At 37.4% G+C, this 17,161-nt stretch overlaps 1 protein-coding gene and 2 long non-coding RNA genes across 5 annotated transcripts; 2 read left to right on the top strand and 1 right to left on the bottom strand.

Annotated features, from left to right (window-relative positions):
* Positions 1 to 2,089: 2,089 nt before the first annotated feature.
* Positions 2,090 to 7,497, bottom strand: LOC124216600 (leucine-rich repeat-containing protein 40). Of its 3 annotated transcripts, none has more exons than XM_046621263.2 (10): positions 6,867 to 7,485; positions 6,252 to 6,445; positions 5,897 to 6,100; positions 5,691 to 5,814; positions 4,777 to 4,946; positions 4,491 to 4,633; positions 4,173 to 4,388; positions 3,770 to 4,102; positions 3,404 to 3,589; positions 2,090 to 3,307 (listed from the first exon to the last, which is right to left on the bottom strand). In XM_046621263.2, exons 1-10 carry the CDS (start codon positions 7,015 to 7,017, stop codon positions 3,202 to 3,204), a joined length of 1,827 nt encoding a protein of 608 aa, XP_046477219.1. In that variant the 5' UTR covers positions 7,018 to 7,485; the 3' UTR covers positions 2,090 to 3,201. The 3 variants fall into 3 exon arrangements, with proteins under 3 accessions (XP_046477219.1, XP_046477220.1, XP_068991263.1); XM_046621264.2 differs by having other exon boundaries at positions 2,093 to 3,307; positions 4,173 to 4,376; positions 6,867 to 7,482; XM_069135162.1 differs by lacking the exon at positions 2,090 to 3,307 and having other exon boundaries at positions 3,411 to 3,589; positions 3,849 to 4,102; positions 6,867 to 7,497.
* Positions 7,498 to 8,869: 1,372 nt separating this feature from the next.
* On the top strand, positions 8,870 to 10,528 carry LOC124216601 (uncharacterized). Its single transcript, XR_006882641.2, has 3 exons — positions 8,870 to 9,691; positions 9,889 to 10,092; positions 10,334 to 10,528. It is a non-coding gene; the product is annotated as an uncharacterized lncRNA (long non-coding RNA).
* An 895-nt stretch (positions 10,529 to 11,423) lies between these two features.
* On the top strand, positions 11,424 to 13,532 carry LOC138190797 (uncharacterized). Its single transcript, XR_011176880.1, has 3 exons — positions 11,424 to 11,806; positions 12,070 to 12,175; positions 12,980 to 13,532. It is a non-coding gene; the product is annotated as an uncharacterized lncRNA (long non-coding RNA).
* The last annotated feature ends 3,629 nt before the right edge of the window (positions 13,533 to 17,161 follow it).

The raw sequence follows: 17,161 nt of genomic DNA, 5'->3' as shown, positions 1-17,161 counted from the left end.
CTGCGCCACCGCGCGAGGAATCCGCCAGCGTGGGTGCAGGATGCTTGTTTAAAACCGGAAGCTTTAACCGACGGATGCGTAGGGTGGACGTATTTACGATTGACCGGAATTTTTTGGACTTCTGAGCTTCGCGCTTTCGATCCGGCAAGCGAGATATAGGTATGCCATTCGCTGTGCTGGGAGTTCTCCTTCGTGTTTTCAACTTACCGAGGTGAAAATTTTACCTAACGGTCTCTTCCCACTAATCAGGACGCCTTAGAAAATCAAAAGGGATTGCGCTCTTCGAACAGCTCGACGAGAAAATCGATGAAATACTTGAGTCAACAATTTCTTCCTTCTTTACAATAGCGAAGCTTGAGCTGTAAAACTAACTGTACGAGCCTTCTCTGAGCAGGAAAAAATCGCTCGATACTAAAACCAGAGGAATATTGAGCTATGTAGCTACTCGGTACGATGGACTCTAATTGCATCTTTGCTGATATACTGTACGACACTGAATATTATGGGCAACAGAATAAGATAGTCAAAGTCAGAGATCGCGATGGTACTTGAGAGATTAATTAAGACTTTATTCTGGTAACAATAAATTACAGACGAGCGATACGCATGCGAAAGGGTACACATGGTAGTCGAAACTCAAATAATTGAAACTGTTCTGCTCGATACTTACCGATGACCGCTAATTTATACGGGCTACAGTATTTTACATTTGTTCCTGATTTTTTATTTCAATTTACTATCATCGTGTAGTAATAGTGACATTGTTAACGACGACATGAGAACTATCTTAAAATAATTAGCTCTGTCTTAAACTAAAATGTAGTAGGTAAATCCTAGGGAGAAGTCGCTGTTTGTGATCACCGCGTCAAAAATTGGTCGTCCTAATATGTGCAACCGAAGGATAAAAGTAAACGAGAGCAGCCATTAAGTGTATGGCATGTCAAAAAGGAACGGAAATGGGCAAATTAAGACTCGTCGAATTAAGACCCTGGCGGATCATTTGGCGTGACAATTGCACCAAGTAGCTCTGAGGCATCGAGTGTTGCACGACAATTTTTTATTTATGTAAAAAATTTTCCAGTTTTCAAAGTTATGCTGCATATAGATTTGGCAAATTAAACCTGTCAAGATCTGCTCCGCCGAAGAATTCGTTAGCTTCTGACGCTGCTTTCTTTTTACTCCCACTGTTTTAATTTTTAAACTAACTACGAAATTGCACGCAATTTTCTACTACAGCAAATAAAAAGTACTCAAGCAAATTATTTTTAACCAACCAGAAAGACCACACCTTACCAGCTTTCGCCCCCTGCTCTGCTCTTACAAGTTAGAGTCGTTTTACAATTAGTTGGTGGCTGACCATATAACGGAATGTACTACTGATACGGCTAGCCTCGTTCGGCTTCACACCAAAATCCCGGTAATTAGGTTGCTTACGATCTTTTCGATTCTTTGATCCATTTTGTATTTTAATAAAAACTGTAGCCAGTTTGTAGATTGAATAAATTTGAAATTTTTAATTTATTTTGATTATTGCTGCGACTAATTTAATTCGTTTAAATATGTAAAGTGACGGTCGCTTGAGGATGCGGAATGAGTAAGAAGTGAACAGAAGGATTCTTTCGTGATTAACCGATATTTTCTATTTTATACTTTCACATGATAAAATATCATTCCAAAGCCGTTGTTGTATCATGACATTCAGATAATTTTGACTCTTAATTCTAAAAATTTAACGAACAAAGTATGTCTGACAAATATATAATTACGCCTATAAATATTTAGATAGCAGGATATTCTTTCAAGTAATAGTAAAATTCTTCATTCTTTCGACACGTGAATTTGTAGCATTTGTACTAGCGATGGCCACTAACTAAGTTAAAAATAATCGATGCATCGATTAACTGAGTCCAAAAAAAAGAGTAGGACATGACTCCACTGAATTGGTAAAAATTAATCGATTAATGAACTATATGGTTTTTTTTGTATGAAAAGATGCAGTACGTAGTCTTAATGCCGAAAAAGTATTTAATAATTTATACTTTCATTCAAAATATTTTTCAATCGGGTAAAAAATAAACATTTATCTTTCACTGATTATATGAAATCAGTACTTAGTATGTAAGACAATGATAATAATTGATACTTTAATCGCACAAATTGATATTGCATTGAATTATGTAAAATACATTTATTTAGGCTTTGTACAATACATTTACATCGGTATAGATCCTTACGCGAACTCAATCAGTATAGTAATATCTATGTATAATATCGTGCTCACAGCGATCGTGTTTGATTTCTACAAAAATCAATAACAGTAATTTATTGACTCATGGCATATCTATAAGTTTATTATAAATTTATTCTGACGTAATTATTACTACATTCATACACAACTGATCTTTCACGGGATTCTAAAGAATTTATTACTAGTGACTACGTTGAAAAAGCGAGTGTCAGTGACGCCATCAACAACACAATTAAATACTACGCATATGGTACATCTCATCGCAGCTGCCTAATCCGTGAAAATCAAAATTTTGCCAGTTTTCGAGTATGACTGAAAAAACAAGTACAAGCTAAGGTTCAAATGCACTTGATTCACTTTCTTTGACCGTATTTCGCAATTTTGATTACATGGTTTATTTGATTTCAATCAGCCTCACACGTACACAGATTGGCATGAAATTAGCGTAATTTTAATACTATAAGTTCATTTTTTTTTAGACTCTGCAGCGTTGAATTACAAAATCTACTCTTCCTCCTTTAATTCTCTAGATTGATAAATAATCGAACAATCAGTCAAGTTAGCGCTACGTAAATGTTCGAATAGAGTTTCTAATTCGTAACTTCTGTCTTTCAAAAACTGTTTGTACTAAATTTTTGGCTTCACATTTAGTAAGCCGCAATTCTTTTGTAAAGTTTCTCCACTATTGATAATATCAAGTAGAAAAATATGCAGATGAATATCATAGGTGAAAATTTGTAAAAACTCAACAGAAGATTTTAAAGAACAATTTTTTCAACAAATTTACACCTAACATTATTTCGCACTGCACCAATGGCTTATTATCACGCAAGCAAGCTGACCGTGATCAACACAATTTGTATAAAAACAGTGCTTCCCGATCGTGATTACAACTACCGTCTTATGTGAATTATAAATACTATTGAATATAATACTATAATATTATAATAACGTTAGGTAGAAATTCGATCTCGAAGGTAAGCAAGGATTTCTTCTGTACTTTTTGAGAGCGTTGTATGTCGAGGTTGCTTGAAGCAATTTCCAGATAATGCCAAATATCTATACATCATTTGAAATATTTGATATCATGAATTTTTTTATGATGCATGCAAAAAAGTAAGCGAATTGATTACTTGCATCAACATAATGACTTACTTTAGCTGTTTAAGGTTTCCAAGTTCTGGTGGTACGTTTCCGATATTATTATTGGAAAGATCGAGATTCGCCAACCTTTTGAGTTTGCTCAAATGCATGACGTCAATTTTCTCAATCTTGTTATTGTTGGCTATTAAGATTTCTAATCCAGGAACATCGTAAATGCACTCCGGAATATCGACAAACCTGATACATTTGAAGTGATTAGCTATTTTTGCATCATTTTACGACACTTATGAATTACGAAACTGATATCTAGATATCTTATCACAGTAAACTTTGTTAGAAAGTTCGTTTTGAAAGTTTGAAGGAAACAACATGCTGCATACAGAAATTAATGATGATATGGTAAATCAATGGTAATACCTATTGTAAGCTATATTGATTTCTCTCAAATGAATTAGCATAGCGATACTTTCAGGTAGTGAAGAAAGTTGATTATTACTGATATCCATGAATTGTAAGTGCTTGAACTTATCTCCAACCAAGTCGGGCAAACACTGTAGGCGATTACACGCTACTTTTAGTTCCTTAACAGTTGTCACTATGAATAAACTTAGTGGGAATTCTTTGAACTGATTTTTACTTAAATCAATGCTCGTTACTTCAGCTTCAAATGCATCTTGTGCTATCGAATCTGGTATCTCACCTAGATTTTGATTGGCCAAACTTAAGTATTTTCCATTTTTCAAAGCATACCTGAAAGGCAGATAAATTTTCATAATATTTTACATATCATGAATCATTCAATAAGTAGTAATATACTAACTTGTCTGGCAATTGACCAGGAGTTTTGGAAAAAGGTAAATACATCATATTAGATCCCAGGTCTTGAACGCTCATACTTTCTCTGAGATAACGCAAAAGCCTAGAGGTTCCGCATTGAATCACGTCACGTCTAATATTGCGGATGTTATTTCCATCAATCAGCAAAGTATGCAGATTGGGCATAAAACATATGCAACTAGGGATGCTGCAAATAACCCTATGTGTAGTTGTGACCTCACGACTCAACAAATGTGAATCAAAAATCTATCACTGGAATTTCATTGAGAAATCAGTATGACTTTAGAGGTAAAAAACATACTTAACAATGTTGTTGTTGGATAAATCTAGTCGTTCCAGGTTGCACAGCTGCACGATTTCTTCAGGGATCATTTCAATCTTGTTGTTTCCTAGAATGAGTGTTTTCAGATGCCCCATGCTTTCCAAACTCAATACATCGATCTCCTGAAAAGGGTTGACTTTCAATAAAGAAAGCAAACGTGTTCAATACACTAACTGAACTTATTAATATTTCTTAAAAATATATGCAAAAACGAGGTATAGGCGAAAAAATGAGACAATGAGAGTATTCAGAAGAAGGAACTTACACGTATTTTGTTATTACCCAAATGGAGTTCACACAAGGCCGTGCAGCCATTTGTATCTGGTGAAGTACTGAGATTGTTTGTATGCAGCATAAGAACTTCAATTCTGCGAAGTTCACCCATAGGCGGTACATCTTCCAATTGATTAACACTTACATCCAACTTCTTCAGTGCTGTATATACGTATAAAAATATATTTAGGTTACAGAATAAATAGTCCAATTCTCGCTCTCTCTTTTTGTTGCATACGCTATACGCCTGATAGGACGATATTTGAGGATTCGGCGACGTAGGCTTTCCTGTCATTCGAAGCACTTGTTTCTTCAATAAAGCGCTATATCATTATATGAAAAACATAGCTCGGATGACATGGAACGACCCACAAATTATTTTTTGTAACACATTAAATGTCTGGACATGCAATAACACCAAAAATTTGTCACAATATTAAAAATGATCAATTCTACTTCTACACAAGTTTTATGATTGATTAACGCTACGGTTATTACTACTACATCAAAGGGAAAACAGATGTTATATAAAAAAATGTTTTATCATGCAACCAGCTCTTGATCAAATGATAAAATACATGTACACATGCGGAAATTAGCTGTGTCAGAATCAATTTCCGCATATGTGGAACTATTTCAGGCATGTGCTATTATTTGAAAAAATCGCGCAAAAAGATTGTCTTTCTACTCAAATGATTGCGGAAATGTTACATGCCATTGCCGCATGCCTGATGTATTCATGAAATTCATGATTGAGCAAGTTAAGCGAAGTTTCTTTTACCTAGTGATTTATTGTAGGAAAACTATAAATCCAAACCATGCAATGTAACATCTATATAATCGACTGATGATGCAACCTGACATGGCAAGAGAAAAATAGATTTACAACGTAAATTTGAAACACACCTCTCATACTCATAATGTCTGGAGGCAACTCTTTGAGCATATTGTGACTTAAATCGAGAGTGACCAAACGTACCAGGTACCCCATTCCAACAGGTAAGGTTGTTAAGTTGTTACACGATAGATTCTGAATAAATACAGTTAGCGATAGACAAGAGATAGTAATTCTACATAACTTCCCAACCATAAAATTGTTTAAACCCACATACCAGATGTTCCAACATAACTAGATCTCCAATGCCTGGATCAAGTTCTTTCAATACATTATTTGCAATATCCAAGAAACGAAGCTCACACAACTTATAGATGTTCAATGGTAGAGTCTGTATTTTGTTCGAAGCCAAATTCAAATTTCTCAATTTATTCAAGTATCCAATTTCAAGCGGCAAATCTTCAATAATGTTGTCATGCAACTGAAAAATTAAAAAGTCCGTTTTCTCAAGATATTTAATTCATTGTATTATCCTGAATACTGTTTATAAAAGGATCACTTTTGAATTTACTAATAAAAAAGTTTTAATACTGTGAACAAATATATTTGCACATTTATTCTATCCAACATACATCCAAAACGTTGAGCTCCGTCAGATACTGCACTCGTGAGTCAAGTTCAGTCAAACTGTTTGAACTCAATTTCAATATTTTCAATTGTTCATGTTCCCACCATCGCTCCTTTCCCTCGTCACAATCTAGCGTCATATCCAACTTTTTCAGTTCTTCATTCGTCAGCTCATTTAAATGCCATACTCTTGCCGGCACTGTAATTAAAATGATTGAAGAATGCACTGCTTTAACATTAGATCAAACAAGCATAATTATAGACAAATTGTGATGTTAGTTTTATGGCACATTTAATAATTTTCTGTACATAAAGAACTCTGTTCCTTTTTCTTAAACTTTTAAGTGTAAATGAGACTGAAAACAAACTATGGATATATGCTCGACAAGGTGACAGCATCAAATTCATACAGTAGCCACGCGGAGTTAGCCTGGAGTCAGCCACCGTTATACCTTTACTGGACGAATTTTTATGTATTATCGTACTCCGTTTCTTTCTACTTCTATTGTCTAACATCTACTGGTACATCTATTTTAGAATTAATCAGGCCGCGAAAACTCGCAGACATAATTTCTCTGATACGAATAATTGGTAAACTCCAAAATCTCTGAATGAATTACCAGATGATAATCCTTTCGCTGATAAATTCAGTTGACCACTCGTTCTGGCTGAAATTATGTCACTCTCGGATAATTCGGTATCGTCATCCTTTTGTGTTCGAGATTTGAATACTGCCCGGTAATTGGACCTATTCCTACCAGCATAATTCATCCCAACAAACAGTTGAATGTAATTTCTGGTTTTAGAATTCAATTATACAGTCAACGAAGAAGTGAGGTTAGGACGATGCGTTCGAGCATCGCTGCATAAAACCGAATTTTCATTAGGTCGCTAAAATTGCTAGGTTACGTTCAGTATGAACACCCGGGAGTTTTTTCCGTTCAAAAATAGTCAATACGGGCTTCCACACACGCTTCATATACATCTGCCACGAATGAATTTGTTTTTACGGGAATCGATTGTGAATCGTGTGTGTGATTAAATAGCGCAACCCCGATTTTTGACAGTCAACAGATTATTTATAGAAAATGGAACAAATTCATCTAGGGAATTTAAGGGGGTGCTCTAGTCGATTTCGATAGCGAGATATATATATATCTCCAGATAGCCGAATGTATATCCCTAGAGTACGCTGGACACTCCATCTCTCTCACTCTGCTTTTGATTAAATAAGAGGAAACGTATCGACCAACCAAGTTGTTAAGCAAGAGAGACAACTCCTCCGCCATACTTTCTGCACACGCGGGGCTACCTCCAATGTTAACTAAAATATATGAAGATTCACAGCCCTGGGTCATTATTCGAAACAGTTTTTCGGGTCTGGAGGTATTAGCAGTTTCACGTATTATCAACCAAGCAACTATCTACGCCGCTAAAAGAAATTCTTCATAACCACGAACGTTGACTGACAATGAAGTATAAAAAAGAAGTTGCCCTTATGGGCTTTGGCTGCACTAATCTTCTCAGTAACAGTCTTCGCAATGGTAAGCTCAAGCCAGAACTTAGCCTGTGCGTACTCAACAACTTGTCGGTGATACAAGAGATTAAAAATGGGAATAAATTTCGTCCAAAATTCGTAGCACAACAGTAATTTCTAAGTATAGGTACCCGAGAGAAGAATGTATACATAGATCATAAATGATAATAGATCAGATGTAATAATGATGCGGAGACCAAAACGTGTATATGTATATGCGGTCCATATACGATATTGATATATATGATCCATTTACGGTTAATACGTGATGCATACTATACATTTTACAATTTTCCAGGAGACATACTAGATCATCTACGTCTAATAATACGTCTATAATATGAAAATAGAAGAATTATTCTTTTCGAAGTGGGATTCTATTCGACTCGGTCTCGATATATTCCATAACATAAATATTCATAATTATTCCAACAACTTTTCATCTGCTCTCGCGATCTTGAATTTTCGTAGGCATAGAATCGAAACGCTGTTTTAGCTAGTCGCAAGTGAAGTATCTACGTTGGGTACAGAAGCCGAATCGTTTTTCGAAAAGTGTTCGTGTGGAAGAAAATTCAGAGTAACTAATACATCACGGATGCACTAATCTTGATCGAGATGAAACGGATGCTCCGTATATGAGACAGTCTTTAACGCAGTGTCCTGATTTAAAGTCCCAAGAAGGTGATTGTCGGCGATTTTTTATTTATTTTTTTTTATTTTGATAGGGAGAGATAGATCGAAACTTCTCAAAACTTTGACTGTATTTTATCACACACTTGAAAGATCCGAGCAAATATTTTTACAATCCAACTGTCGCAGAACGGCGGCGTTATTAGCTGACCCGATAACTGAAGAATATATCTTTAGTCAACGGTTAACCATCGAAGGGCATAGCCGCTTGAGTCTGGAATCCGCAGGAATAACGTGCGTATTTCTTGTCTGACATGTAAAAACTGAAATCATTACACATCATATCATTTCGTCATAAATCATACATCATACATCATCATACATCATACATCATACATCATACATCATACATCATACATCATACATCATACATAGTATTAAAGTTCGAAACCAATGTTTAGATGTTCGGATGTTCAGAAAGTGACGTCACCCAAATTTTTTTTTCTCTTGACGTCATTCATCTAAAATCAGCTAGTCAAATTCCTCAGTCTGGAAACGAACGCGCAGTAAAGCGGACGTATGAAAATCGCGCTCCGCAGATTTCGAGTAACGGGTTCTCTACCTCCTGGATCCGGCGCTCCGGATCCGCTACCTGGTGAAACTCGACTTCCAGAACAAGCGCTCCGTAGTTCTGGCTGTCCAGGTTCTCCACCTGGTGGATTTTGACATCCAGGAAAAGCGCTCCGTAGTTCTGGCTGTCCAGGTTCTTGGCCTGGTGACTTTTGACCAAGTGCTGCGTAGTTTCTGCGTTCCAGGTCCACTAACTGCTGGAACTCGAGCCCCAGGACAAGCGCTCCGTAGTTTCTGCGCTCCAGGTCCGCTATCCAGTGAAACTCGACTTCCAGGAGAAGCGCTCCGTAGCTCCTGCGCTCTAGATCCGCTACTTGGTGAAACTCGACTTCCAAGACAAGCGCTCCGTAGTTTCTGCGCTCGAGGTCCACTACCTGGTGAAACCCGACTTCGAGAACAGACGCTGCGTAGCTCTGGCTATCTAGGTCCTTGACCTGGTGACTTTTGACCTTCAGGACTAATTTTCCGTAGTTCTGACTGTCCAGGTCCTTGACCTGATGACTCTTGACCTTCCGGACTAATTTTCAAGTTTACAAGTTTAATTATCGAAAACGTCACGTTTTTTACTATCAAACCAATATGCATGTTACAGATAACATTTTGAATCGGAAAAAAAACCGAATGACCAGGATCAACAAATTGCAATTGGTGAGTGGTTGGCATTGTATACATAGCAATACATGACAATAACGTCGTTCAATTACAGCTGAAATTCGTATGCGTAGTTTTTCAAATCTGTCAGCATTTACAATTATTTGATTGTTCTGTGGTATTTTTTGACCAAATTTACTGTCGTAAAATCACAATACGTTATACTTACATGCATGTGTAAACGTGATTTATAGCATTATATAGAAAAAATCACATGGACAGAGACAGTGTTCATTCTGTATACTGTGAAGCGAATGCCAGAATTTTTTGGGGAGTCATCATGCCCCAGTCTCCCCTACAACTATGTCATCTGGTAAAACACTGACAACGAGTAAGCGAGCGCACGAGATACAAGAACCAGTCACACTAGGCATCCGACCCCGAGCGATCTTTAGCGAGTAAGTGTTTCAAAACTAATTATTTTTAATTCGCGCACCATTCTATTATCGATGTACCAAAATAACTCAAAAAACCGTGATATCATATTATTTGTCTAGCTCAAACGTAAAAAGTAACAAATTTTACCAAGAAAATTCTCAAGAAAAATGAATGTGATTTAACGTTTTTTTCTGAGATTTTTAGTCCATCAATGATAAAAATATATGTCAATTCAAAGTAATTTTAGTTTTTACATTCTAGACAAAAATTACGCACTCCATCTTTCGTGCCAATTCCAGATTCCAGCGGCGAGGCGCTTCAATGGCCAGCTAATAACTTCGCCATTTTGCGACAATTGATGATAAGTAAAATTTTCTTGTACTGTCGAAATGTGAGTTAAAATACACTCGAAATTTTAAAAAGCTTCGTTAGTTATCTCCCATTAAAAAAAAATAGCCGACAATCAACGTTTCGCTTAGAAATTATCGTATTTGATTGATTAAAAAAAAAAAAAAAAAAAAACTTTTGTGCACTTTTCCCGATCTTTCATATAGTAGCATTTAAAGTACCCGGTTTTCACTTTGAACCGACATGAAAAATATTTTTTCTCCATTATCTGACTTTATTATTGACCTTTTTTCGGCGTTACTTAAATATTTAGCTATATAATTATTGATTGCTTTCAGTTTTTAACCATTTGTATACGATAAAAGTACAGAATGAATAACAAATAATGAATTATTTTTATGTAAACCAATAAGAAAAAGCTATGTTCCTATTTGTACACGGTGAGTATAACATTTTTATAATATTGAATGGTAATTGTAATCATATTTTATCTAAAATTTTTTGAACTTGTTGTGTTTATAATAGATTATTTCTTAGAGGAGAGTACAATTTCGAAATTTTTAGGTGAGTTGAAAAATTAACGACGGAGCCAGGAATCGAACCTGGTATCTAGAGATGCTTTGCCGGAGACTTACTCCACTAGACCACCTAGCCGCCCTGACTACACTGTCATTAATTTCTCTCATCACCTGTATTTCGAAATTGTTTTGTTTTCGTGTGCCATTGAATTTGTTTACATTTGAAATTCGTCGCGAAGAGACACATTTTTGACTAGTGTGTGAAGCTTGTTGGTATGTGCACACATATGCTGTATGTGGCTATTAATGTGAAATTAAATTCACTTAGCCATTTATTTTTGAACGGCGGGGCGTTCATTTTGGCGATATGAAATACGCATATCATATTTATAGCGAGAAAAATTTTCGAAAAAAAAAAAAATTTCGAAATTGTACTCTCCTCTAGCAAATTTTTCTCGCTATAAATATGATATGCGTATTTCATATCGCCAAAATGAACGCCCCGCCGTTCAAAAATAAATGGCTAAGTGAATTTAATTTCACATTAATAGCCACATACAGCATATGTGTGCACATACCAACAAGCTTCACACACTAGTCAAAAATGTGTCTCTTCGCGACGAATTTCAAATGTAAATAGATTATTTCTATAATTTTTTATAATTTTCTCATAATCTTCTTGGTGAAATGTGTCGATAAATAAATTACATTGATCCTTACAGACTATGTTTGATGAGTTCTAATACTAAAAATATTAATTAGTCTTCGAGGTATAACCCGAAGTCGTTAGCGGTGATCGTTGGAGGTGGTTGGCGGTGGTTGGAGGTGGTCGGAGGTGGACCAGGAGGAGGACGAGAATTTGTGCATGGTGAGTAGAACATTTTCATAATATTTAATGGCAATTGTAATTATATTTGACCTGAATTTTTTAAATTTGTCATGTTTACAATGAATTATTTCAATTCATTTTTCGCGCTAGCCCAGTTTCAGTAGCTATCAGTGCGCTAATAAAATTTCTATGATTTTTTACAATTATCTCATAATCTTCTTGGTAAAATGTGTCAATAAAAATATTATATTAATCCTTACACAATATTTTTGATGTGTTCTGATACTGAAAATATTCATTAGTATTCAAGGTATAACCCGAGGTCGTTAGCGGTGGTCGTTGGAGGTGGTTGGCGGTGGTTGGAGGTGGTCGAAGGTGGTCAAGGAGGAGGACGAGGATTTGTGCATGGTGTGTAAAACATTTTCATAATATTTAATGGCGATTGTGATTATGGTGGGGTCGGATCGGGTCGGGTAGGGCAGGGGGTAGGGTAGGGTAGGGGTAGGGGTAGGGGTAGGGGTAGGAGTAGGAGTAGGACTACCCTACCCTACCCCACCCCCACCCCCACTTCCTCCCCCTCCTCTCCCTCCCCCTTTCCACTCCACTCTAACTCTTACTCCTACTTCTATTTCTACTCCCACACTTACTCCAACTCCTACACCTACTCCTACTTCAACTACTATTACTCCCACTCTTAATTCTACTCCTGCACCTTCTCCAACTCCTACACCTACTCGTACTTAAAATCCTATTACTCCCACTCCTACTTCTACTCCTACACCTACTCCTCTTTCTACTTTTACTCGTTCTGCTACTCCTACTTTTACTCCTACTCCTACTCCTCGAGCAAGAGTAGCGTTCGGAAAATCTTAGTTGTGACCGACCTAAAGTCTCGCGCTAATTCGTCAAATTCGAGCATTCAATTATTCTGTTAGCTGCAAGAGACTCACTATCTTCTACGTTTCCATCTTTTATGTGCTTTACTAAATCTCATCATTTCGAGAATAGACATTTTTATGCCATTCCATTTTCCATAATTAAATTGAGTTCGGCCCTGATTCAACCGAATCAGGTAATCTTAAGTGATAATAATAATAGCTACATTAGCGTTTTTAATAAATAATCATTGCAATCATTTTTAACATACATCAAAATCATAAAATAGACACTTTCAAACTTTCAATAATAAGATATCATTCTGAATCTACAAAGGCTAAGTGACTGACGTTCAACATCGTTCGATTGATCAACTCTTCCAAACTTGAGGTGAGGCCCTGGTCCAGAATTCTACCGACGCAGACCGACACGATCCGACGGCTCTCAATCTCGTCGACCGATTCACCTAAAGCTAAGTCAATCCGAGTGTTAATCTTCGAAATTGAACGAATTCTAGTTTCACCTTTATAATCAAAATTTACTTCAGTAATATTCATTCAAAAGCAAGTCTAGAATTGGTGGCTAGCTTCACTACCCCCAATTAAATCATACTTATTGTATTCCAGGAATTTACCAACGAGACTTAACGATAGGATATATAATTGATTGAAGATAATCTAAAAAGAGAGATACAATACAATAATCACGACCAGCTAGTTAACCATCGTTCAGAGTGGATGTTCCTGGTACCAAACAATAATATCCTCTAGAATAGAATAACACACGATTTGTATAAACTTGAACACTTTATGAATTGTTACTTTCGGCTCTTATATCATTATCACCATTAATTGTTACCTGACATTTCAATCACCAAATCGAAACAGAATAAACTTCATCTTTTACCAGTTAAATCAAATAAAAAGAATTTATTTTGAACGACCTTTTTCCCATTTTTATTATTATAAAATTGCCTCAACAATTTAAACAAACCTCACAGACCTGTACAGGACTATAGCAACACGATCCTACAAATTACCGGCTTATCGAAAGGTAGGTCTTTTCTTTGTTTCAATGATTATTCATTGTCGTTGCGTATGAGCTTAATTATTCAATTATTCATTAACTACCACCGCTCAGTACACCCTCACCCCCACGTAACACAGGTTTTCGTTTTTTGGCTGTGACTTATGATGCGTTGACCGCAGCGTATTGGGGCTGTGCCCAATCGATTTCTCTCGCAAAATTACGTCGGAATAGTGCATGAAATATTTCATTCCAGCACTTTTCAAAATCGCGAAAATTTTCGCCAAAAATGCATAGGGGTTAGCCTTACTTTTTCTTCAGTTTTGGAGCCGAAAATTTCTGGTCCCAGTTTCGATCTAAATGACCCTTTCCTGACTAATCGGACCCCTGGGAACACAGAAAACGCAGCAAAAAGAGTGTGGGATCAACAGGAGAGAAAATACGAAGGAAAAAGCACCTGCTGAAAAATGTCGAAATCACAGGTTTTCGTTTTTTGGCTGTAACTTATGATGCGTTGACCGCAGCGTATTGGGGCTGTGCCCAATCGATTTCTCTCGCAAAATTACGTCGGAATAGTGCATGAAGGAAGTCATCCCAGCACTTTTCAAAATCGCGAAAATTTTCGCCAAAAATGCAAAGGGGTTAGCCTTACTTTTTCTTCATTTTTGGAGCCGAAAATTTCTGGTCTCAGATTCGATCTAAATGACCCTTTCCTGACTGATCGGACCCCCAGGAACTCAGATAACGCAGCGAAAAGAACGTGGGATCAACAGGAGAGAAAATACGAAGGAAAAAGCACCTGCTGAAAAATGTCGAAATCACAGGTTTTCGTTTTTTGGCTGTAACTTATGATGCGTTGACCGCAGCGTATTGGGGCTGTGCCCAATCGATTTCTCTCGCAAAATTACGTCGGAATAGTGCATGAAGGAAGTCATCCCAGCACTTTTCAAAATCGCGAAAATTTTCGCCAAAAATGCAAAGGGGTTAGCCTTGCTTTTTCTTCATTTTTGGAGCCGAAAATTTCTGGTCTCAGATTCGATCTAAATGACCCTTTCCTGACTAATCGGACCCCTGGGAACACAGAAAACGCAGCAAAAAGAGTGTGGGATCAACAGGAGAGAAAATACGAAGGAAAAAGCACCTGCTGAAAAATGTCGAAATCACAGGTTTTCGTTTTTTGACTGTAACTTATGATGCGTTGATCGCAGCGTATTGGGGCTGCGCCCAATCGATTCCTCTCGCTAAATTACGTCGGAATAGTGCATGAAAGAATTCATTCCAGCACTTTTCAAAATCGCGAAAATTTTCGCCAAAAATGCAAAGGGGTTAGCCTTACTTTTTCTTCATTTTTGGAGCCGAAAATTTTTGGTCTCAGTTTCGATCTAAATGACCCTTTCCTGACCAACCGGACCCCTAGGAACTCAGAAAACGCAGCAAAAAGAGCGTGGGATCAACAGGAGAGAAAATACGAAGGAAAAAGCACCTGCTGAAAAATGTCGAAATCACAGGTTCTCGTTTTTTGGCTGTAGCTTATGATGCGTTGACCGCAGCGTATTGGGGCTGTGCCCGATCGATTTCTCTCGCAAAATTACGTCGGAATAGTGCATGAAAGAATTCATTCCAGCACTTTTCAAAATCGCGAAAATTTTCGCCAAAAATGCAAAGGGGTTAGCCTTACTTTTTCTTCATTTTTAGAGCCGAAAATTTCTGGTCTCAGATTCGATCTAAATGACCCTTTCCTGACTAATCGGACCCCTGGGAACACAGAAAACGCAGCAAAAAGAGTGTGGGATCAACAGGAGAGAAAATACGAAGGAAAAAGCACCTGCTGAAAAATGTCGAAATCACAGGTTCTCGTTTTTTGGCTGTAACTTATGATGCGTTGATCGCAGCGTATTGGGGCTGCGCCCAATCGATTTCTCTCGCAAAATTACGTCGGAATAGTGCATGAAAGAATTCATTCCAGCACTTTTCAAAATCGCGAAAATTTTCGCCAAAAATGCAAAGGGGTTAGCCTTACTTTTTCTTCATTTTTGGAGCCGAAAATTTTTGGTCTCAGTTTCGATCTAAATGACCCTTTCCTGACCAATCGGACCCCTAGGAACTCAGAAAACGCAGCAAAAAGAGTGTGGGATCAACAGGAGAGAAAATACGAAGGAAAAAGCACCTGCTGAAAAATGTCGAAATCACAGGTTCTCGTTTTTTGGCTGTAACTTATGATGCGTTGACCGCAGCGTATTGGGGCTGTGCCCGATCGATTTCTCTCGCAAAATTACGTCGGAATAGTGCATGAAAGAATTCATTCCAGCACTTTTCAAAATCGCGAAAATTTTCGCCAAAAATGCAAAGGGGTTAGCCTTACTTTTTCTTCATTTTTAGAGCCGAAAATTTCTGGTCTCAGTTTCGATCTAAATGACCCTTTCCTGACCAATCGGACCCCTAGGAACTCAGAAAACGCAGCGAAAAGAGTGTGGGATCAACAGGAGAGAAAATACGAAGGAAAAAGCACCTGCTGAAAAATGTCGAAATCACAGGTTCTCGTTTTTTGGCTGTAACTTATGATGCGTTGACCGCAGCGTATTGGGGCTGTGCCCGATCGATTTCTCTCGCAAAATTACGTCGGAATAGTGCATGAAAGAATTCATTCCAGCACTTTTCAAAATCGCGAAAATTTTCGCCAAAAATGCAAAGGGGTTAGCCTTACTTTTTCTTCATTTTTAGAGCCGAAAATTTTTGGTCTCAGTTTCGATCTAAATGACCCTTTCCTGACCAATCGGACCCCTAGGAACTCAGAAAACGCAGCAAAAAGAGTGTGGGATCAACAGGAGAGAAAATACGAAGGAAAAAGCACCTGCTGAAAAATGTCGAAATCACAGGTTCTCGTTTTTTGGCTGTAACTTATGATGCGTTGACCGCAGCGTATTGGGGCTGTGCCCGATCGATTTCTCTCGCAAAATTACGTCGGAATAGTGCATGAAAGAATTCATTCCAGCACTTTTCAAAATCGCGAAAATTTTCGCCAAAAATGCAAAGGGGTTAGCCTTACTTTTTCTTCATTTTTAGAGCCGAAAATTTCTGGTCTCAGTTTCGATCTAAATGACCCTTTCCTGACCAATCGGACCCCTAGGAACTCAGATAACGCAGCGAAAAGAACGTGGGATCAACAGGAGAGAAAATACGAAGGAAAAAGCACCTGCTGAAAAATGTCGAAATCACAGGTTTTCGTTTTTTGACTGTAACTTATGATGCGTTGATCGCAGCGTATTGGGGCTGCGCCCAATCGATTCCTCTCGCTAAATTACATCGGAATAGTGCATGAAAGAATTCATTCCAGCACTTTTCAAAATCGCGAAAATTTTCGCCAAAAATGCAAAGGGGTTAGCCTTACTTTTTCTTCATTTTTGGAGCCGAAAATTTTTGGTCTCAGATTCGATCTAAATGACCCTTTCCTGACTAATCGGACCCCCAGGAACTCAGATAACGCAGCGAAAA

This window comes from Neodiprion pinetum, chromosome 4 (assembly GCF_021155775.2).
Source record: "Neodiprion pinetum isolate iyNeoPine1 chromosome 4, iyNeoPine1.2, whole genome shotgun sequence".
Lineage (NCBI taxonomy): Eukaryota > Metazoa > Arthropoda > Insecta > Hymenoptera > Diprionidae > Neodiprion > Neodiprion pinetum.
Note: the sequence above shows the minus strand (reverse complement) of the source record. Positions and strands in the feature narration are given on the sequence as shown.